The sequence below is a fragment of the Cyrtonyx montezumae genome, unplaced genomic scaffold, assembly GCF_038088225.1.
Source record: "Cyrtonyx montezumae isolate F1298 unplaced genomic scaffold, pur_monq_1.0 scaffold_9, whole genome shotgun sequence".
Classification (NCBI taxonomy): Eukaryota; Metazoa; Chordata; class Aves; order Galliformes; family Odontophoridae; genus Cyrtonyx; species Cyrtonyx montezumae.
In genome coordinates this window covers 8,127,913-8,148,149 of record NW_027072100.1, presented here as the reverse complement: position 1 = coordinate 8,148,149, position 20,237 = coordinate 8,127,913, and the positions used below count along the sequence as shown (strand labels likewise).

Genomic DNA, 20,237 nt, shown 5'->3' with positions numbered 1-20,237 from the left:
TTTCTTTTTACTTCTGAACTATTTCTGTTAAGCGACAAGAGAGAGAAAAAAAAAAAAGTATCAGTCATCCAAAAAATCTGACAATATTTGTGGTTATAATGCTTGTTGTGAAAGTTCAATAAGGGCTACGGGAGAATGAGAAGTAAAGAAGGATGCCAGCCACTTTGCCTGTGAAATTTGGCATGAAAATATATATGCAAGTTATAAAATTCGGAGTAGCACATTTAAGACTGCAAGGTTTGCCAGATGTTTTTCTCAGCTAAGCACAACATGAAGCAATACTGACATCTAGTAGGCTGACACTGCACATCTCTGAGCTCCCTTCTGTTTTTCTTCCCATGACAGAAATACCTTCGTTTACACGGAGCTATAAAAGGTGCCATTAACACTTTCTAGAACACAGGTTTTGATCGTGTTTCTGTACCTTTTACAACAGAAATAACAACAGACTTACCGATTATTGAGTAATAAGACGTGGGCAGTTTGCCCCAGAAGGTATTGCAGAAATTGCAGAGCGTGGAACTGATGCATAAGGAATGTAACCTTTCCCTTATTCTTACAAAGTGAAGAGCGATGGATTTCAGAAGCTGGCAGGTAAGCCGCAATGCATTTAGTTTACAAAAGATGAATTACCTACCACAGGACACCTTCCTGAACTGAGATATGACTGAATGGACTTGTGTTTAGTTAGAATGCAGAATATCCTGGCCTTTTGTCAGAACGGGGCATGACTGCGATCAAATGATCCTAAAGCTATTTAGAAACATCAAGAATGGGGGGAAAATTAAAAACTGCATTGTATCAACATACAGTACTATACACAGCACCAAATATCAAACCATTAAAGCATTGTCTTGTTACCAGTAGTGCACTGCTTCATACCCAGCATGAAATGAACACTGTTCACATACAGACGCTGCTCTGTGCTAAGGGGTAACCAACATATTACAATTAATCAAAACTGCCAGTACATCCAGTTCAAAAGGTGGATATACTATTGAAATGAATCTGACACAGGATCATATTCTTTTATTGCTGGTAATTTCCATATTGACCCTAGGGGAAAAAAAAAAAGAGAGAATGAGAAATAAAAATATTGGAGAATAACGTATCAGAGGTTTATAAACAGAGAGTTAATTTTCTGCTGGTTTATGAATTCTGAAAGATCCACTCAATGTGCCTGCACCAAAACACCAGATAGATTAATGTGCAGAGATAACAGCTAAAGTGGCTTTTTTATAGCAGAGAATTAGACAGTTTACCTGCTCGTAGCCATAAGGCCTCTGCTGCTGAGCGGATGGTCCTGTCTGAGAGGTTCTGTAGCTCCCATATTGCTGCCCCTGTCCCTGTTGGTAGCTAGAATACTGTGAAGATGCTCCTTGTGCGGGACCTGAGGAGACAGTGACATTTATTAATAGGAGTTGATTTGCTACAGAGATTTCTTATGGTTAGCAAAATGTAAAGCACAAGGGTAATAAAGTAAGGTTAGCGAGCACGTACTGCGAGGCAGTCCCTTGCCCTGAAACTAATATTTGGAATATCCTCAGCTTCTCCAGCCCGTTTTTGTACTGATTAACCTGAAATGGTTTCTTTCTTCCAGAGACCGAGGGTGCATGCAAGTGCCCACTGAGCGCTTCAGACCTGATTTGATGACAGTGAGGAGCCCTGCTCCAGTGACCAGAGAGGTTCCACAGCCCTGTGCCAGAGTCAGCTGTATGTTCAGAACACTTCCACTTTTTTTCTTTTCACCTCATTTCCTCACCAAGGACCAAAACCTTTCCATGATGTTGCAAAGGAGTAATGGTTCTCTAGATTGCTGATGTCAGCTTGGACTGTCTGAATTGTTTTTCATGTCAGTTGCATAACTATTAGATGTGTAGGAGGCATGAGAAGCCACAGAGTGACCTTCTACCAACACTTAGCAGTCAACATGAGGCGCGAGTACTTCGTAACTTTCTCAAGTTATCAAGAGAGAAGGAATGGGATGCTAACATAACAGTCTGGAATGCAGGATTAATGGATGTTGCTGCACAGAATCTCTTTTCATGCTATGCTGTTTGGCTACTTTTGATATGCAGACGGCCAAGGTTAATCAATAAAATAGTTTACAGCATAGTTTAGGTGAGGAATGGAGGCATCAAGATGAAGTACTGCAAATACTTGACCAGTGACAGCTTTACCATATCCTTGCTGTTGTCCTGGGTAACTCTGTTGGTTCGGGTATTGCTGCTGGGAATATGTTTGCTGTTGTGCAGCTCCCTGCTGGTACCCTGCCTGCTGCTGGCTGTACTGAGAGTTTCCTAAAGAAGGAAAAATGACACAGCGTGGTTACGTTTGTAGCAGATCTTCCTCTGTACCTCTGTAGTAAGGAGCCTTGGGCTCCCTGACAGATAACGCTTCTCAGAAAAAGATATTTGCATTTCGCCAGTCACAATGAGTTTATTTCTCTAGTGACTTCTAGTTCTTTGAACGGGAGAGAATTGTTTTTTTCTACACATCGTTAAACTAGTGAACAAGCAACCTCCTCCCCAAAGGTTTTCTTTTCTTCTCCTAAAGTGTTTCAGAAGAAAAAAGGCAGAACCACAAAGATAAGGGTGCCAGGGTAAACAGCAGGTTTCTCAAAAAGCCCTCCCAGTGTATTTTGTTCCAGATAACGATGTTTGTTCATACATCCCAGAAAGACAGCACATTTAGTTGTTACTGATTTTTAAAAACACCTACGATGGAAATCCCACTTGCAGTATCCTAAAGAAACAAAAGGAAATTCTATCCGGCCCAGCTACACCTGAGGGTAATTTTGTTCCAATGAACATGGGGCTACGCACAAGCTATTAGGGATCATAAACTATAACCATAGCTACATTTTATCTTCTGGACACTTAAGTAATCGCTAAGTAGCAGTTTAGCAACACAGGCAGCGCAAGTCATACTTTGTATTTTCATCATTGAGTATCTGAGGGGGCCTCAGCTTTGGGTTACGAAGGTTCCTGATGTTTTCCTACCTCCTTCATAATAGTGCTGTGTAGAGTCATCAAACGACCTGTCATAGCTCTGCTCAGTGTAGGATGACTGCTGATAGGCATAATCACCATGTCCTGTAAAAAATGGCAGAGGTGGATCAGATACACTGTTAATATAACTATATGTACACACTATTGAATACATATATTACAAAGTTGCTTACGCACAAATATGAGGCCAAGAGAAAATAACCCTACCTAAGATGGGAGGTTGAATATGTAGCAAAGCAAGTCTATCACATAAAGTGGACATGAATCTTAACATGTTTGCCATGTCTTTGGATGTGCCAGTCATGCTGCTGGTCTACGCTTTATCAGTATTACAGTGACAACAGTACAGAGCAATTACCATCTGGGTAATATTGCTGATTCATAGGTTCTGATGAGCCTTGTCCATGACTGTACTGTTCACTGTAATATTCCTCCTGACCCATGTACTGCTGCGAGGAACCTGCAAGGCAAAGACAAGAGAGAGCACACTGAGCCCACGGACAAACAAGTGATGTTTGTTCTTTTTCTTTTGTTTCTTAAGAGAACAGTATTTACATCTTGATAAGTAAACAGGCTATGTACGCTGAGAGCAGTTTCAAAGATGTTTTGCTCACTGGAAAAAGGAAACGACTTCGTATTTTTAGAAAAAAAAAAAAAAAAAGCTAGTTGAAACTGAACTGTCAGTAATCTAAGTCCTAAAACCACTCTCTTGTATGGCAATACCAAAAGTAATGGCAACGTTTCATCTACGAATCTGAGTTATTAGAAAGCACAGGAATGTATTCCATGCTCATGAACATAGTTAGAGTTAAATATATTTTAATTAGTGTATTAATTTGTTTCTTAGCAAAATTCAGTTTGTATTAGAATCAGTCTAGCAGCTTTGTTACCTCTTAGAACTTTTTCCAGAGAGGTGTTAGAGCATGGTGGTATTCTGGCGTTCTCCTTGCTTTGGCCTAATTTTTCCTATTAATTGCTGGCACATTCTATCTTGTCTGCAGAAATGTGTTCCTTGTTAACTGTGCCATTTTATGGCTGATCCAATACCATTCGAAAGAAATGAAAAGGCTTCCAGTTACTTCAGTGAGCTGTATATCAAATTGTTCATCTTTTCTTTAGAGATGCACCGTCTCTTTTAGACAGAATTATTTCTAAACACCTGAAATAATTAAATAAACTTGAAAAGAGATTAAAGTTCTTCTGATTGTCATGGTACTTCCAGCACTTTAGATTTCCTTTCTTTCCATACAGGATTTCTAATTCATAAAAGTGCCTTGGAAATCTTGTTGTCCTTCCTACCCCACGGGGTAGAAGGAATACCATCAAACTGCTACTAATGACAGCAATCACTAATAATAGATCTTACCTTGCTGTGAGGCCCTGTAGGGGCCCATTGGTCGCTGACCCATCATGCTGTTGCCCTGGTTGCTCTGAGTCATCATGGCAATGGAGGACTGCCCCTGGTAATGCTGGCTCCCTCCTTGTGCCGAGTTGTAATGTGACGTTGCTGCTTGCTGGTGCATCATGGAGACTACAAGGCACATGGAAAGTGTGTTTTACAACGGGAGATGATGGTTCTCTCCCTAGTCTCTTTGGAAGCAAGTTACAACGTTCCACTAAATTACATCCTGATCATTCTATGAATTTTCCACAGGGGGAGATGTTCTTCTACTATATACATTGAGCTCCTCTCCAATGTAACCCAACAAGGATTCTATTACACAGTTCTTGCTGTTTGTTTCAGTCACAAATCTGACAATACATCTAACTTGGTTAAGTGATAGTTGTTTTAAAAGAATGTAATCGTTACTGGACTAGGATTAAGGAAATAAGAATTGATATTTGTTCCCAATTCTTCCTGACTCGTTCACTGCTGCATTTGTTCTCTAATCAGTTCTAATTCCTTCTTATTATACAGTTTAAATAAACTGACACCCTAGGACTGGCTTGCTCCCTGTATTTCTGAGAGAAGAAACACTGGACACCCCACTCAATACTCAGTAGCAATCACTTTTACAGATCAAGAGACAAATTCTGAGCTGTCTGCTGTTCTCTCTCTATGCCCTTCAAGCAGTGTTAAGTATCAATATAAAATGACAGAAATGTGGCAGTAATGTCTAAATGACAAAGGTGCAGTTCTCTGGCTGGCAGCTCCTTCAGCTGGGATAAAGGCACTTTTCTGATCCCCTGCAGCTGTGGGATTTGCAGCCAGGGCCCATCAGGCAGTGCTGCTGCACTTCCAGCTCTCTTTTCCACCACTTGTTAACCATGGCGAGTCCACGTCAGTTAAAGCAAGTCTGAAACTGTTCTGCTGCCCGACACCTTACATGCAGAGACATCCTAAAGCTTTTCTTCCTGCATGTTTGTCCCTGTCTACAGAAAATATTTACAGAACACATTCATGTGTGGTAAACCTCTGAGGTCACTGCAATGTCGAGTTGGCCCAGAAGGAGGAAGAGGGAGTTTACCTGGATTAGACTGCATGTTGATGTTTGTTCGAGAGACATAATTGCCTATTGACCCCTGGCCTTGCATTGGCACATTCTGAGATGCAGGCACTGTATGGCTATAACCAGGCCCAGTTCCATGACTGCTGACAGTCATACTCAGAGAGGTTGTGGGCATAGTGTTCTGGCCTGACTGCTGCATAGGCACGTGATTAGGACCTAGAAAAATTAAAGAGAGCAACAAGAAAATCTGTGCTATTATCAGCAATGTACAGTGAGCATTAAAGCCCTCACGGCCTTTCTAAAATACGAGAAGGCAAAACAAAACAAAAAATCCTGATTATTAAAATTCACTGTTACTGACACATAAAACTGCTTCCTGCAAAGACGGAGTTGCGATCCTCTTCCTGGCTGCCAAACCTAGCTGTACAGAATTGCAGAGAAGAAAAAAATCAGCAGCTGTGGCCTATAAGCAGTTCCTCGGGGGCTTCCACTGATCTTGCAGGCAGTGGAATTCACAAATGCCAGCAGTATCACATACTTCAGAAAATACACAGACTCTGGAAATGTCTCAGCCTTCTGAAATTCCTTCTTTCCTTCCTTCTGTCCTGCTGTTAACCCCATTCATACAGATGGTGACAATGGGAAGGCACAATAGTGGCTGATAAACTCTGCACGTTGCTGCATTCACTCATTCATTTCCCCTCCAACCAACTGCACTTTGTGGCTCAGGCTTAAGAAGCACCAGGGGGCCCTCCCCTCCCCTCGGAGGACCAAGAGGACAAGCTTGTCTTCCCCTTTCTTGAAGTTTGATTGAAACAACCTCAGACTTTCTGAAGATGCGTTTTCCAAGTCGCCATCACAATCACTGTTGTTACAGTGCCCTGTCCAATATCACAGTCCATAACTACTGGGCTGCTCCAATTGTACCCTGGGACTGTGAGTGTCATTCTGCTGACCCAGCACTGTGCTTTTTGGCCTTGGGGTTTTTTGTTTGTTTGTTTGGTTGGTTGGTTTTTTTTTAATTCTGTTGTTGGGTAACAAAAATTAGGGAAGGTCTGGTCCTGATCTTTGTTGGCATTTGTTGTAAATACTTTTATGAGTGAGTTTTGGAAAGTTGTCTTCACTGCATGATGTTACTGTAGAAACTGTGATAGTACGTATTGTTGCCTATCTACATTCAGCTGTGCATTGCTGCCTATCAGATTCAGTTAGACAGAACAGAAGACATGCAGGATCCCTACAAGACACAAAATTATGCTGCAGTGCTTAGGTGATATTTCAATTTGGTTATTAAGCATATCTACAGCCTCTGAAAAAATGTTTAATTCTCTTACTGCAAACCTCATTAATTACTCCTAATGATATTTATAGTCATCTAAAACAGAAAATTTGCTGTTGATTATTATATTTTCCTCTCACAGAGAGAAGCAAGCAGCATTTCCAACAGCAGATAAACAGAGCTATTTCTACTGAAATCTGTAGAACCAGAGATACACATGCTGCTACAGAGGTCCAGCTCTGTGTTTTGTAAGAGTTTTGTACATCTTGTAAAGCTGATACTTGTTTTTGTGCAACACAAAACCATGTGGTGTTTGAATGGCATCTGCAGACGCTGAGTGAAAGAGACTGGGCTCACAGCAAAGCGTGTGTTGGTAAATCTTGCCCTATTAGCATGGGAAAACGTGAGAATCTGGGCTTTCTTTAAAGCTCAAAAAAAAAAAAAAAGTTTGCCTAATTCATGGTTGTAAGGGAAAATACGAAAGCATGACCGAAAGTGTTTAAATAAAAATACTAGAACAATAAGGCAGATACAAAGCACTGAACCTCATTCATACTTTCGTGAATCTGAGAGAGCTAAGCTTTTCTTTGAAAGGCCTCATTCATCATTTCTGAACAGTTGGGATTCCCAGTTGGACCCCGTTCTGTTGGGAGGCAGCTGAGCTTCCCTAGCTGATGTCTGAACCTACAAGTTCTGCCTGCAGGGTTATGGCATGAAGAATCACCACACTGTGGCTGTTGGATTATTTGAAATATCAGTGGGTTGCTTTTTAACCTGTCCCCACTGGCAGAATTATCATTAGTTATGGACCTAGCAGCCACTGCTGGTAACTATCCAATATTTATGGTATTACCTAGTGACTGTCTTGCAGAGGTGATTCCTCTGAAGACCAGTCTGAGGACAATGAGGAATAAAATGTACTAGTTTAATGTCTTCTTCCCTGTCCTTCCCTCTTTAGCAGTGCTGTACTGTTCAGTACAGACTTTCATCTTCCTTAGATGAAAAATGTTCACAAGTGCTGCAGCCCATACATTCATAATTGTTTGTGCATATTTTATTCTTAACTTGCATAAAATGCTGTCCAGTAATCAGTGGCTGCTGTTAAATAGTTTCTCAGTCTCAAAGCCCACCTACTCATGAGGATCGGGTGCAGGACACCTTAAGGTGCTAACTTGATTCTGGCTGGCACACAGACAGCAGCAGGAGGGGCTGGCTGGGTGGGTGTCCCCAGGCCTGGGGTGGGAGGCTTCTATTCTCACACCGCAGCAGCACATGCCATCACTGCTGCTGTTACCTAGGCTACTCACAGCACGCCAGGAAAGGCAGGCTAGTGCATTCTCAGTCACACCTTCCTTTTGAAGAGCAGCTCTGTCTTCAGACAGGCTTCCAGTGGACCGATACTTTCATGACAAAGGACCTGGCATTATGCAGGTGCAGAGGCTTGGTCAAAACATTTGGACAAAGAGTAAGCTGCCCCCAGAGCCCCAGCTCAGGCTGCTAGCACCAGGTTGGGGGCACACGAGGTGAGCTTGTACCAGCACTGCCCTGCCTGCCTCTGTTCTGCAGGTGATGCCACTCGGCAAGACCACCAGGCTGGCTCTTAATGAGCATTACATTGCTGTAAAAAACTGGAGGGCAAGGGAAAATACAAAAAAAAAACCCAGCAGCAGTAACACTGAAAATGGAGATCTGAGTAAAAAACTAAGCTAGCAATGTTCAGACTGATTTAGTGTAATACTTGTACTAGTTAATCAACCCTCCAGAAGGGCGGCACAGATACATTCCTAAGTTCTCTCTACATCTGGAAGTGTATAAAGGCAGGTACCTCCTCCGTTTGTTCGAGAGGTCCTACCAGCTTGACCACAAATAGATTTTTAAAAAGTCAGAAGTGATTTCATTGCTTGCATCTGCTCCTGAGCTCCGCTGCCAAGGTCTGTGATTTTACAGTCAGATACTTCTATTTATAGACACTGTTTTTCTCTCTCTCACTTTGGGAAAGACCCACATAAACAAGAGCTGACTAAATAACCAAGAAGTACAAAATAAATAAATGGATTATTAGTGCTATAGAGTATTAACACAAAGTAAACAAAAAAAAGGTATCTCATTCAGTGAGCTTCTTTTTAGTTGCAAGGACCAAAGAAACAAACAGATAAATGTGTACATTTATCTTGTCCGTATGTCTGCGCAAACTCTTTGGCTGAGTTCTACAATCAGACAAAGGCTGACATAACACCATTTTGCTTTCCAGAAGGCATCTATCCTAGAAGACCTTTGCAATCTGAAGGCTCAGTTGTGCAGTCATGCAGGCAATCCCATTTTACCCTGGCCAGCCCTACCATCTTCAGGAGAAAAATGATGCAATATTTTTCTAACTAGAGACTTGGGGGCATCTTTACTTGGTGATTCTCGCTAGATGTTTTTAAAACTGTTTTTAATTTCTTCTATAGAATTACTGAGCAGATTGGAGGCCTTGCAAAACCCAACATCATTACAGACTGTAGCCATTTTGTGATGATTTCAGCACGTCCCAGAAATCCCCATCTGCCTGAAAGGTGAGTGAAGAGAGGTCTTTTACAGCTCTGTAAGTATATTCTGCATTAATGATTTTGTTGCCAAGCAACAGCAAAGCAGCACAAAGGGGACCAAGGCTCACCATTGCTAATCTGACTCTGCATGAGGGAGGAAGGAGGAAGGCCTGTCCCGATTGCATCACTGAGATTGCTCTGTGAATGAAGAGATTGGTTGGATGCACTCTGAGTCATTCCTCCTGGGCCCAAGTTTATGTTTTGCGTTGGTGGCTGCAAACAACAAGGAGGAGAAGCAAATTTTTGGTTAGGTTTCATTTAGAAAAACAATACAACTCAAATGAGCCCGAGCATGACTACAAACTGCCTCAAGTAGGTGCTTCCCTCACTTTTTGAGCAAACCTTTTTTCACTCGACTAAGATGTATGAACGACATCAGCATGACCCGGGGAAGCCAGCACGCAGCACGGCGAGCGTCTCCAAACTGCTTCTAACAGAGGCTGGCTTCTGTGCCCAATCTATCGTACTCACATGAATTCCATTTGGACTGGACTGAAAGTGACTGCTGTGGGGATATGCTTCGCAAAGACTACACCGAACTGTGCTGACAGATTGAGCTGTGCCAAGCATAAGGCTACTGTGCATTTTGTGCCATGTTGGACACTTCTAAAATCAATCAGTTCAGCAATAAGTCAATTCTTAAAAGCAAACCAGTGCCCAAATATTGAGTGAGATTTTGGGTACAAAATAGTGGCTTTCTTTTTTATCAGTAAAGAATATAGTAAGAATAAGCAAAGAGTAATGAATGTGGAATAAATGCATCCCGTTCAGATATGTAACACTGCACCATTCACAGTATTTAAAACTTAGGCCACAGAGACAGCTATTAACACAAATATCCAAAAGAATGTATTTTAAACACAGCAAAGGTAGTTTTTCATTGGGTTGGTGGTCTACACAACCATTTCAGAAAAAAAGGCTTACTGACAGTGATCAGTATCTGCATCAAAGCACATTCCCCTCCGGCACAGCAAATAATGTGGCGGAGGCACTGGTACTTACAGCAGGAAGCAAGGACTGCATATTCTGGTTAGAATCTGCTATGGTTGCCAAGTAAACGAGGTTTCTGTGCAAGATCTGTTGGTATCTACAAAATAAGGAGCAAAGCTTATTTGAAAAGGGTTAACAACAAAGAAATTTCCAACTTTTTTCCTTCTTTCTTCCTTTTTGCTATGTCTAATCAGTTAATCAAGTGACATTAGCCCACTTCGACAGATGTAAAGTAAATAATAACTGTACTGACCTATGTCTGTGCTGTTGTGCTTTTCAGCAGCGTGTTCAAAACTCATTTTACAAATGGGTAAACTTGGGAGAAGCACAAGGTAAGATACACACTTCTTTGCAAGCACCTGGAGTGAACTTTGCAGCTGGGACCTCTGGCTTTGAGAACTCACACTGGGTGAGCTGCTGTAACAATAAGCCACTGATTCTCCCTCTGTCCAACCAGGATCCTATAGGTAATGAAATTCCAAAACCCAAAACCTGTTTGCCCTGACAACAGCCTGAGAAGAACAAGATTTTTTCCGAGAGTGCTTTAACTGAAGTGTTTACTCAAGTGAGCACCCCCTGAACCATTTGTGCTTCTTCACAGTTCTGGATGAACTGGAAAAAGGAAGAACAGGAGGGCATCCAAGGGCAAACTACAGACATACCACTGGGTAAAGAGAAGGGTCAAACCTGGAGAGTTTGATAAGAAGGCGTGAGAAAATACTTTTTAGCATGATTTTTTCTTCTCATAAGGGGAAAATGTGTGGGAAGTAGTAAAACTGGCAAATATGAAGCCGGGCTGTGAAATGAACACAGAAAGCAAGGAACTTGGTGGCCTCCTCCCAAATGCACACAGGTCCCACAGCAGTGCCTTCTCTGCAGGTACACTCAGTGACCTTTACTGCTCAAAACCTTCAGTGGTTTAATTTCCAGGCAGGAGGTGAATGCATTATCGTGATGCTCCAGAATTAATAAATAATCTGTTAAAACAACGCCAACACTCAAACTCTTTGAGTAAACCAAACCAAACCTCTATCCCGAGACCAATCTGTATCTCATAACACAAGCAAATCTAAAAAATCAGTCCAAGTATTTTCTCATTGGCTCCCGGTAATGTCCTTGAGGAAAAGTACACAAAGACACGGCCCGAAACTCATCATACTCACTGAGTACATTCTGCAGTTTTCCCCTTGCTCTGATAATCCATAATACACTGTATTAGATGGTGATTTTCATCTAACATCTGCGTAAGAGAAAGATGATCAGACACATGAGAGTCACATTAACGGCCTGTGTTTCTGTGGTGCTCATTTCCCTCTGCAGCCACGGACGGTGCTCTGGGCACTTCTGTTGCTTTGGGATACCGCCACGTACCTACGTGTGGCAGGACCAGTCCCTGAGTTGCTGAGATGCAGGGGGCCCCAGCTCCCACCTCCACTACCCACAGGAAAACACAGTTTGCTGTCCCAAATTGCTGTTTGGTGAAGCATTTTAGAGCAGTGCCATCACTGCTGCGTGGCCCAGCGCTCTGACTTCCTACACGTCACCTATCTTCTGGCGGGAGGCGGCACTGGAATAACTACAGCTCTGGAAGCCTATTCAAATTGAGTTAATAAACAAAAATAAGCTGCTTACATATCACAGATACAAATAACAATACTCTTGTTTTACAATGGCACCACAGTGTTCTCAAAATCTTGCTTTCCTGGGCATCTGCAAGGCGCCCAGCAGCGTGCCCAGCGACCACAACCACCCACACTCACAGCAGCCCCGAAGCCGCACACCAGCAATGCACCCGAGGCGGGGAATGCTTTGTTGCTGAAGAGAGAACATTCTGAAGCTTCCGTAAAGTTCGTGACTGTGGACAAAAAGGAAAGTGTTTGACAAGGGAAGGATGGAGATATCTGGCTGCCCTCTGCTACTGGATACATATTACAGGAATATTTTACTGCTTGAAATTAACTGCTCGCAATACCGCGCGTGCTGCGGGAGCACGGGTTTAGTTTCCAAACAGTGCCCTGGATTTCAGTGACACTCTGCCCACTCTGCTCTTAACGTTCTTCCACGGAGGTTTTTTTTCCTTGGAGGTCACAAGCTGGCACCAGAGGACAGTGTGGCTGCACAACTACTGCCCATGCATCCGCAGCCGGATCAGCGACAACACCGCCTCGCTGCCCACGGACGGAGCACGGCCAACACCGACACCTCATGCACGGCACCGCCCGCACTGCAGAACCAAACGCCCCTGGGGTGGGCACCGCGCTCACGTCCAGCACGGGTACACACGACAAACAGCGGTCAAAGTGAAACACGCACGTTCTTTATTGAGTCTGCAGCCTCTTCGCTGTACGGCCACCTTCCGCAGGTGACGGAGGCTCGGCAGGTGCGTGCAGGTGCCAGCCCTCCGGGAGGGGAGACGGGAACTTCCCAACCGGGAGCCCTTCTGGACCAGACCCGCGCGGAGAGCTCGACTGCAGAGAACATCTTCAAGACCTTTGTCGTTAGACACCGATAAACACAGCACGGATAGCGGCAGCAGCAGATGAGAGCACCACTGCCTGCTGCTCCCTCTGGCTTCCGAAAGATTCCGCATCCAAACGCAACGGAAAACCCTCGCAAATGCAGTATTTTATTTGATTTTTTTTCCCCCTTTGGCTGATCTATGGTCAGAAATCAAACGCATATTTACAAACGCTATCGCAATTTCGCAACGCGTTATCGTCCGCCTCCTTCCCACCAGCAGCAGCCGACGTGCCAGCGGGTTTCATGCCGTACCCCGTCTCTGTTTCTCTTTGCAGCGATCCGCACACCTTTGCTTTGTTCCACCTCCTCCTCCTCCTCCTCCTTCCCCCACCTCTCTCCAGCTGTCCATCTCCGCAGCCCCGGCCATGCACGAGTTTCCCTGCTCGCCCGCAATCCGCCTCCTTCCACGGCTGCGGGAGCGCGGACGGAATCACGTCCACCCCATCGGTACAAAGCATGCTGTTTTACCTTCTGGATAGTTTGCTGGGTCACCTCCCCTTTGCCTCTCGGGCGAGCAGAAGCAAAGGCAACCGACATGGTGGGCTTTTTTTTTTTTTCTTTTTTTTACGTGTCTATAATATACGGGTCCCGGGCTCTAATAATATTGTTATTATCTGCCCGCTATTGCCGTGCGAGGATTCTCCGCAGTGCGCGGGCAGGGGAGGCGCGGCACATGGTACGCTCTGAGCCCGGCACCCAGCGGCGGGCAGCGCGCCCCGGGGCGGCACACGGCGCCCCGCGCCCGAGCCCGGTGCCGGCAGCGCGGGGCGGGGGCGCGGCGGGGCGGATTTGGGGCGGGGGAGCGGAGCGGCCGCCCGCCGCCCCGCGCCTCTCCCCGCCGCCGCACATGGTGCGTCCCCGCCGCCGGGTTTCCTGTCGCAGCCGAGCGCCGTCTCCCTGCCTCCGCCGGCCGCCGCCAGGTGCGCCAACTGCGTAAGGGCGGCCGCCGTCTACGCCGAGCGCGTCGAGCGCCGCGGCCGCCTTCGCTTACGCTCGTTGCGCAACGCCTGCTCCTCGCGCGAGGAGCGCGGACGGAGCTTGGCGGCTGCGGCGTACGGAGTTGGCGCAGGGGGCGCCGTCGGCGTACTCCGGAAGCGGGCGGGGGCATGAGTGTGCTGTTTTGAGCGAGGCGGCGCGCGGCCGGCAGCCATGAGCTACGACCGGGCCATCACCGTGTTCTCCCCGGACGGGCACCTCTTCCAGGTGGAGTACGCCCAGGAGGCGGTGAAGAAGGGCTCGACGGCGGTGAGCGAGGGGACGGCGGCGGCTCGGGGCGCGCCGCGGGGCCGGGCCGGGAGCGGGAGCCGCGCGGGGTGGGGGGAAGGCCCAGAGCGCGTCCGCCGCGTTGAGCCGGGAGCGGGGACACGGGGACACGCACGGGGACACGGGCAGGCTCCGTGGGTGGGAAAATGCATGTCTGGAGTGTGAGTGGGTCCCGTAAGGGGTTGAGCCGCGGCCGCCTGCCCGCCCGCTTCGTGCGGCAGCTTCACTGCAGCTCCTGCGTGGGGCAGGACCCCGCGGGGCAGTGGGAGCGTCTCTTAGGAGTCCCACGGATTCGGGTTGGTGAAAGCAGATTATGAAACTGCACGCAGGAGTGAAGTGCAGTCTTTGTTACATCAGTCCTCTCCCAGCAATAAAAACAAAATACCTCAAGTGGAAGTTTATAACGTGTTTTATTACTCTTCCTTTTTCTCTCCGCTCATTTCAGCATCCCACAACCCGTTTTTGCGGAGCCTAACTTAACTTTTGCTTTTTTTTACTCCTTTTCTTTGAATGCACCAAAGGTCGGAGTAAGAGGGAAGGACATTGTTGTTCTTGGTGTGGAAAAGAAGTCCGTGGCGAAGCTTCAGGATGAAAGAACTGTGCGGAAGATCTGCGCTCTCGATGACAACGTCTGCATGGCTTTTGCAGGTGTGTGATCCCTCCAGAGCCTGGCGGTCAGTGCAGCAGTTGCTGGAGCACCTTTGGCTAAAGTTACGGATTTGGGGACATATGTAACTGAGTGAGGACTGTGGGGGAGGGGCATACTGCCCTCTGCTCCCACTTTTTCAAGTAGGTGTGTATAGGTCTGTGGGATACGTAGAGAGAATCAGTGGTTGAATGAGGATGAGATATTGGAGAGCTTACAAGGTCCACTGAGTTTCATGTGAGACTGAGAAGTAACGATATCGACACAGGTACAGAAATATACTGTTAAAGAACATATGCAAGCTCATGTGTGCTTAGATTTCAGCAGACACCTCTTGTCTGCAAGCAATTCAGTCTCTGTATCAGTATTAATATAATGCTATAAGGGGAGATCTGATTTAGCAGGCAGAAATACTGATTTGTCAGAGGTAATGTGCCTTGCTTCCCCAGCTCAGGGTGCTGATACGTGCAGGTGGGTTCACAGGCTTGAGGAAGAGCTGTGTAACGCAGACAAAGCTCCCAGCTGAAAATGGCATCTCTGGCTAAGATCTGCAGCAAGAAATGTATATGTATTTTTGTCAGCTGCCATCATGCTGCTATAGCTGCATCAGCTACATGAGATGTGCAGATAAATAGAGAGGGGCGTTGTAAAAAGAAATATGACCACCATACACAGGATCTGAAGTCACTGCTAACCTGCCGTGAGATGGAGTGCTGCAATCCCTCAGGGGTGTTCTGATTGCCTGGTTCATAATCGCACGTTATTTAATAGACAACCACTGAATGATGTCCTTGCTCAGCAAACCTAAGGAATCGTGATCTCTTGTATGCCTTCCTCCCCTTACTGTTGGCACTGAGAGCCTTTCAGAGCAGGACAAGTTGTGTGTGTGTGCATGTGGAGCACTGAGCCTGAGCGCCGTGAATGCACTGTCATTGCAGGGCTCACAGCTGATGCCAGAATAGTTATAAACAGAGCTCGTGTGGAGTGCCAGAGCCACAGACTCACCGTGGAGGACCCGGTCACCGTGGAGTACATCACGCGCTACATCGCCAGCCTGAAGCAGGTGTGCCTGGGGGAGGCTGTCCTGGTGTGTGTGTGTGTGTGTGCTCTGCTGGCACCACACGTGGTGGTTGGTCGTTGGAAGCGAAAACGTCTTGATAGAAAACGGGGACTGATTGCCAGTTCTCCTCCAAAGATGAAATGAATTAGTGCTTGTAATGGTGTATGAGTGCATCGGTGGTGATGTGAGGAACGCTGCTCGTCGGGGGCTTTAATGCACCCATTGTGACTGTGAGGCAGTACTGTTTGGGTGTTCCTTCTCCTGAGACATTGCAGGGGGGGATGCGGGGGGAGCAAATGATGGCAGCACTCAGTATACTTCGTTTGGTACTCAGGAACCTGGGGTTAATGATGGTCAGAGTACGCCCAACTGCCTTCTGTGGTAAAGTTGTTCGTTTGCTGCTGCTGTATTAAACCAATTTTCAGTAACTAGAGGGGATCAGCAGAAGTGTAATCTAGTGATGCACGGACGTGTTAGTGCAGTGACAGTGGCAGCAGTGTGATGTCTGTTATTCACTAGCCCGGCAGAGCAGAGTCCCACCGTGTTCCTTCACAGTGTGTGTATTTCATTCTGGCACTCCTGCAGTTTGTCTAAAAGTGATGTGGAGGTAATGCTGCTGCTGCTGAGCCTCCGTGCCTACGGTCAGCTGTGGAGAACTTCAGTGGGTGTTAGGAAACGAGGCTGAGAAGTAAAGCAGTGGCTTCAGTTGCATGGCTTGTGGCCTTTGGTGGGCCTTTAATGGGTGGAGAGGGGAGAAAGCCTCCTGGAAGTCTTTCTGATCCCTTTTGTGGCTGTAACGTATGGGATGTCTGCTTTCTGCTCTGACAGCAGAACTGCTTGTGAAATGAATGTCTGTTCCTTCTGCCCAGAGGTACACTCAGAGCAACGGTCGCAGACCTTTTGGTATCTCTGCTCTGATTGTGGGATTTGACTTTGATGGAACCCCCCGGCTGTACCAGACCGATCCCTCCGGCACGTACCATGCCTGGAAGGTGAGCTGCTTCTGTCTCTTCTCGAGGTGTAATGAAATATTTAAGAGTCGTGGTCTCCTTTAAGGAGGGATTGATGTAGGAGATGGAGAAATGAAGCCATCTCCTGGGGGTGGCAGTCTGCAGTTAAGCTCAGCTTGGGAAATCTTACCAAGTCCATTCGGGTGCCTGACTGCTGACTCCTTGTGTGCTGGGGGAAGTGGTGTGTTCAATCTGAAAAACACACAGTGACCACAGAAGGCTCTCAGGTCCTCTAAGCGTACAGCTCCCATTTCTTGCTGATTCCAAGCTTCTTCCCACCCCTTCCCTTCCAGGCTAATGCCATTGGCAGAGGAGCAAAATCTGTACGTGAATTCCTGGAGAAAAACTATACGGATGAGGCCATTGAAACGGATGATCTGACCATTAAGCTTGTCATCAAGGCTCTTCTCGAGGTGAGTCTGCTTCAGGAGCTTCGTGTCGCTCTTCAGCTCGTGTTTGGTTTAACTTACCTGTGTGTACTCTGAAACGCTGAGGGCACTGCAGGAGGGGCAGTGGGGAGCATCTGTTTGCTGTAGGTGTGTGGGCACAGGTGGGGCTCAGGTTTGGGAATCCGTGCCTGTAACGTACGTGGAAGAACTCAGGTGGCACTTGTTGCCATTAATACAAATGAAGCAAAGATGCACTGCGTGCAGTGTGTTTTGTCTTTGAGACTTGAGACAGGAAGTACTCCTCTTCCCCAACTGTTTTTCCTACAAGATCTGAAGGAGGTGCATTAGAACAGCCCTGCTGCTAACAGCTGCTGCCTTCTGTTCAGGTGGTGCAGTCTGGTGGGAAGAACATCGAGCTGGCTGTTATGAGGAGAGACCAGCCCCTGAAGGTAATGCTGTAATGCTGGAAAGCTTCCCCCCCTTTGTGGCCCATTTCTCTGCTGCTGTAGCTCAGCCCCACTGTCCACTCCTTCACCTCACATTCTGCACTGGCAAATATTTGTTTAACAGTAACGGCCAAGGGGTGCAGTGTGTGCAGCGTGGCCGTGCCTCCAAATAGCTGTGAGCTTCCCTTGCATGTCAGAACGACTCCAGTACAACAGAAGTCTCAGAGGTCACCGTTTTCCTTCCTTCCTTTAGATTCTAAGCCCTGAAGAAATTGAGAAGTACGTTGCTGAAATTGAGAAGGAGAAGGAAGAGAATGAAAAGAAGAAGCAGAAGAAGACGTCGTGATGAGCTGCTCTGTACAGACAAGGTGTAGGCATTCCGTTCATTCATACTGTGCCCCTCTTGAGACCTACAATAAACCTACTGATTTTTTTAAGCTCTTATTTTAAAAAGATCTGTCTGTTCCTGAGGTTTTAATTACTGAGGATTACCTGATCAGCCGTGCCAGAGCAGCAGTGACCCATTAAAGGATGAAGAGCGGTTGTGGCTTTTTTCCTTTTCTTTGTGTGGAAGAGAAGCACTGAACGCTCTCAGTTGGAGTGGTTGTCTCAGTGCGAACTGCTGCTAATGAAGGATGCTTTCTCTGTCTCTCATCACTTTTCGTGTAACACCCCTCAGGTTGTGGTTTTATATCACAGAGGGGTTTGGGGAGGCAGCAGCAGAGCTGTCTGAAGGCATGGCAGCGCTGAGTGAGGCAGTGTGTGAATCGCCACCTGCAGGTTCAGCTGGGTGACAATGAAGTGGTGGTGTGATGCCCACACGGGGATCTGTTGGCCTGCTCACTTCCTCATGCTCACTACATTCGTGCTAGGACCATGATAAAGCTCTGTGCCACGTTTGCCTTTCCTGTTTAACATCCTCCCTCTCCCTACCCCAGCTCTGGGGGCTGTGTGCAGTCACAGCTGCCCCTTGACCCCTTTCTCTTCCTCATGGCAGAGGCAGTTGATGTTCTGTAAGCAATAGAGCCCTGTTCCAGTCAGAGCTGTGTGCAGCCCATGCACCAGGCACTATCGATGCACAGAACAGGTGTGGAAGGCCCATGGGCAGGTGGCTGTGCACCCAGCCAGCCTGACATCCCACAGCCATCTGCACTCTGAGGCAGCTGCCCCAGCTGGGAGTAAAGCTTTTCGGGAGCAGGGGTTGTGCCTTTGTGCTGTGACTGCCCCTCAGCAGCTCTCACCTCAGGTAGTGCCTGCTCGCAGCAGCGAGGGGCCCCGTGATGATGGAAGCTCCCTGCCTGCACCAACTGAGCCATAGGAATAGAACAGCCCTTGAAAGCAGCTCCTGTGCCTGTTACCAGCAGCACAGCCTCACTCACAGGCACAGAGCAAGAAGTTAAGGACTGGAAGTAGCAGTGCACGACCGCAGCGGGGAGCTCAGCCTGTGCTCCCAGCAGAGCAGCTCAGGCATGTACTGCAGCCCCCCAGGCTGGCAGCAGTGCTCCCCGCAGCACAGCCAAGCTGTCAGAGCTGTGCCCCAGCAGTGCCATCCCACCTCGCAGGGTCACAGCAGCTGTTCTGCCATCGGAGCAATGAGCTTGGAGGACGCTGGGAGCAGCCCAGCTACTACAGGCAGCACCACCCAAAACGAGCTCTGGTTATGGTTAAGCTACAGACGTTTGCGGTGCCCAGAGCTCACAGCCAACAGCAGCATTCCTTCAGCTGGATGCTGCACAGCCACAGCTGCCCCAGGAGGCAGCACAGGCTCCTCAGGGCACAGCAGCTGCAGCACGGCCCTCAGTGCCCTCTCCCCAGGGCAGCTTGGTTTCCTTCCACATTTCAGCCGTGCAGAACAAAACAGGAAAACATCAAACATTTACATGTTTATTATAATTACAATTTACATTACTCCAAAGAGCAGCCCCACTGCTATGTTCTAATTCTTAGCAATAAAGTCCTACAAAAATAAATCCAAGCTTTTACAGTAACCTAAGTCAACGCGTAACTAAAAACTCCTAGCTGCGTACGGGGTTCAGTCATCAAGGTGCTTCTCCAACAGAATTCCCTACCAACAAAAAAAGGGACACATGCCTATAGCAATATAACCCACGTATTCATGCAAACAAATGTCACCCCTTCCCTCCCAGCCCCTCTCCCCACATACAGATATTAAAAACAAAAGAGAAAAAAAAACCTATTTACAGTATGGGGGTACAGAGGAAAAATTAAACATGCCCATCCGTTAAGCTTCATTATATGGACTCCCCATTCCTAGCTTAATGAAAGCATTCCATAGTGTTCCACCACAGCCTACTAGTGTACAGAGAACCGCTTGCACTCAGCACTACACAGACAAGGTACGACGCGAGGCAGGAGGCCGGCGCCACGGGCTCCTCACCATGCAGCGCCTGCAGAGCCGTGGAGGAGTGCCCAGCACCCTTCAGCTCGAGGGAGGCACAGCTCTGAGGGACCTCCCCCGTCGTCCTGGATAACCAACGGCCGTTTTACACCACCACACCATCAGCAATCCAGTATTCCCAAGTGGCAGTGTGCACAGCTCCTCGGCACCGGCAGTCCGTGCTTCC

General features: G+C 47.1%; 2 protein-coding genes across 2 annotated transcripts; one reads left to right on the top strand and one right to left on the bottom strand.

Moving 5' to 3' along the window:
• Positions 1 to 523: 523 nt before the first annotated feature.
• On the bottom strand, positions 524 to 13,575 carry SS18L1 (SS18L1 subunit of BAF chromatin remodeling complex). Its single transcript, XM_065754431.1, has 11 exons — positions 13,307 to 13,575; positions 11,482 to 11,558; positions 10,331 to 10,415; positions 9,397 to 9,541; positions 5,480 to 5,677; positions 4,378 to 4,542; positions 3,370 to 3,471; positions 3,003 to 3,095; positions 2,181 to 2,300; positions 1,263 to 1,390; positions 524 to 1,056 (listed from the first exon to the last, which is right to left on the bottom strand). Exons 1-11 carry the CDS (start codon positions 13,373 to 13,375, stop codon positions 1,030 to 1,032), a joined length of 1,209 nt encoding a protein of 402 aa, XP_065610503.1. The 5' UTR covers positions 13,376 to 13,575; the 3' UTR covers positions 524 to 1,029.
• Positions 13,576 to 13,892: 317 nt separating this feature from the next.
• Positions 13,893 to 18,089, top strand: PSMA7 (proteasome 20S subunit alpha 7). The gene is made up of 7 exons (XM_065754434.1): positions 13,893 to 14,083; positions 14,623 to 14,749; positions 15,686 to 15,810; positions 16,677 to 16,799; positions 17,111 to 17,230; positions 17,593 to 17,655; positions 17,906 to 18,089. Exons 1-7 carry the CDS (start codon positions 13,988 to 13,990, stop codon positions 17,996 to 17,998), a joined length of 747 nt encoding a protein of 248 aa, XP_065610506.1. The 5' UTR covers positions 13,893 to 13,987; the 3' UTR covers positions 17,999 to 18,089.
• The last annotated feature ends 2,148 nt before the right edge of the window (positions 18,090 to 20,237 follow it).

Bases quoted from the DNA above. Each gene is read 5' to 3' on its own strand.
- SS18L1 (XM_065754431.1), bottom strand. From the start codon at position 13,375: ATGTCGGTTGCCTTTGCTTCTGCTCGCCCGAGAGGCAAAGGGGAGGTG. The intron at 4,543-5,479 runs GTAAACTCCCTC...TGTGCCTTGTAG, and splicing joins CAACATGCAGTCTAATCCAG to TCTCCATGATGCACCAGCAA. The intron at 1,057-1,262 runs GTAAACTGTCTA...TTTTTCCCCTAG, and splicing joins GGCCTTATGGCTACGAGCAG to GGTCAATATGGAAATTACCA.
- PSMA7 (XM_065754434.1), top strand. From the start codon at position 13,988: ATGAGCTACGACCGGGCCATCACCGTGTTCTCCCCGGACGGGCACCTC. The intron at 15,811-16,676 runs GTGTGCCTGGGG...CCTTCTGCCCAG, and splicing joins ACATCGCCAGCCTGAAGCAG to AGGTACACTCAGAGCAACGG. The intron at 17,656-17,905 runs GTAATGCTGTAA...TCCTTCCTTTAG, and splicing joins GGAGAGACCAGCCCCTGAAG to ATTCTAAGCCCTGAAGAAAT.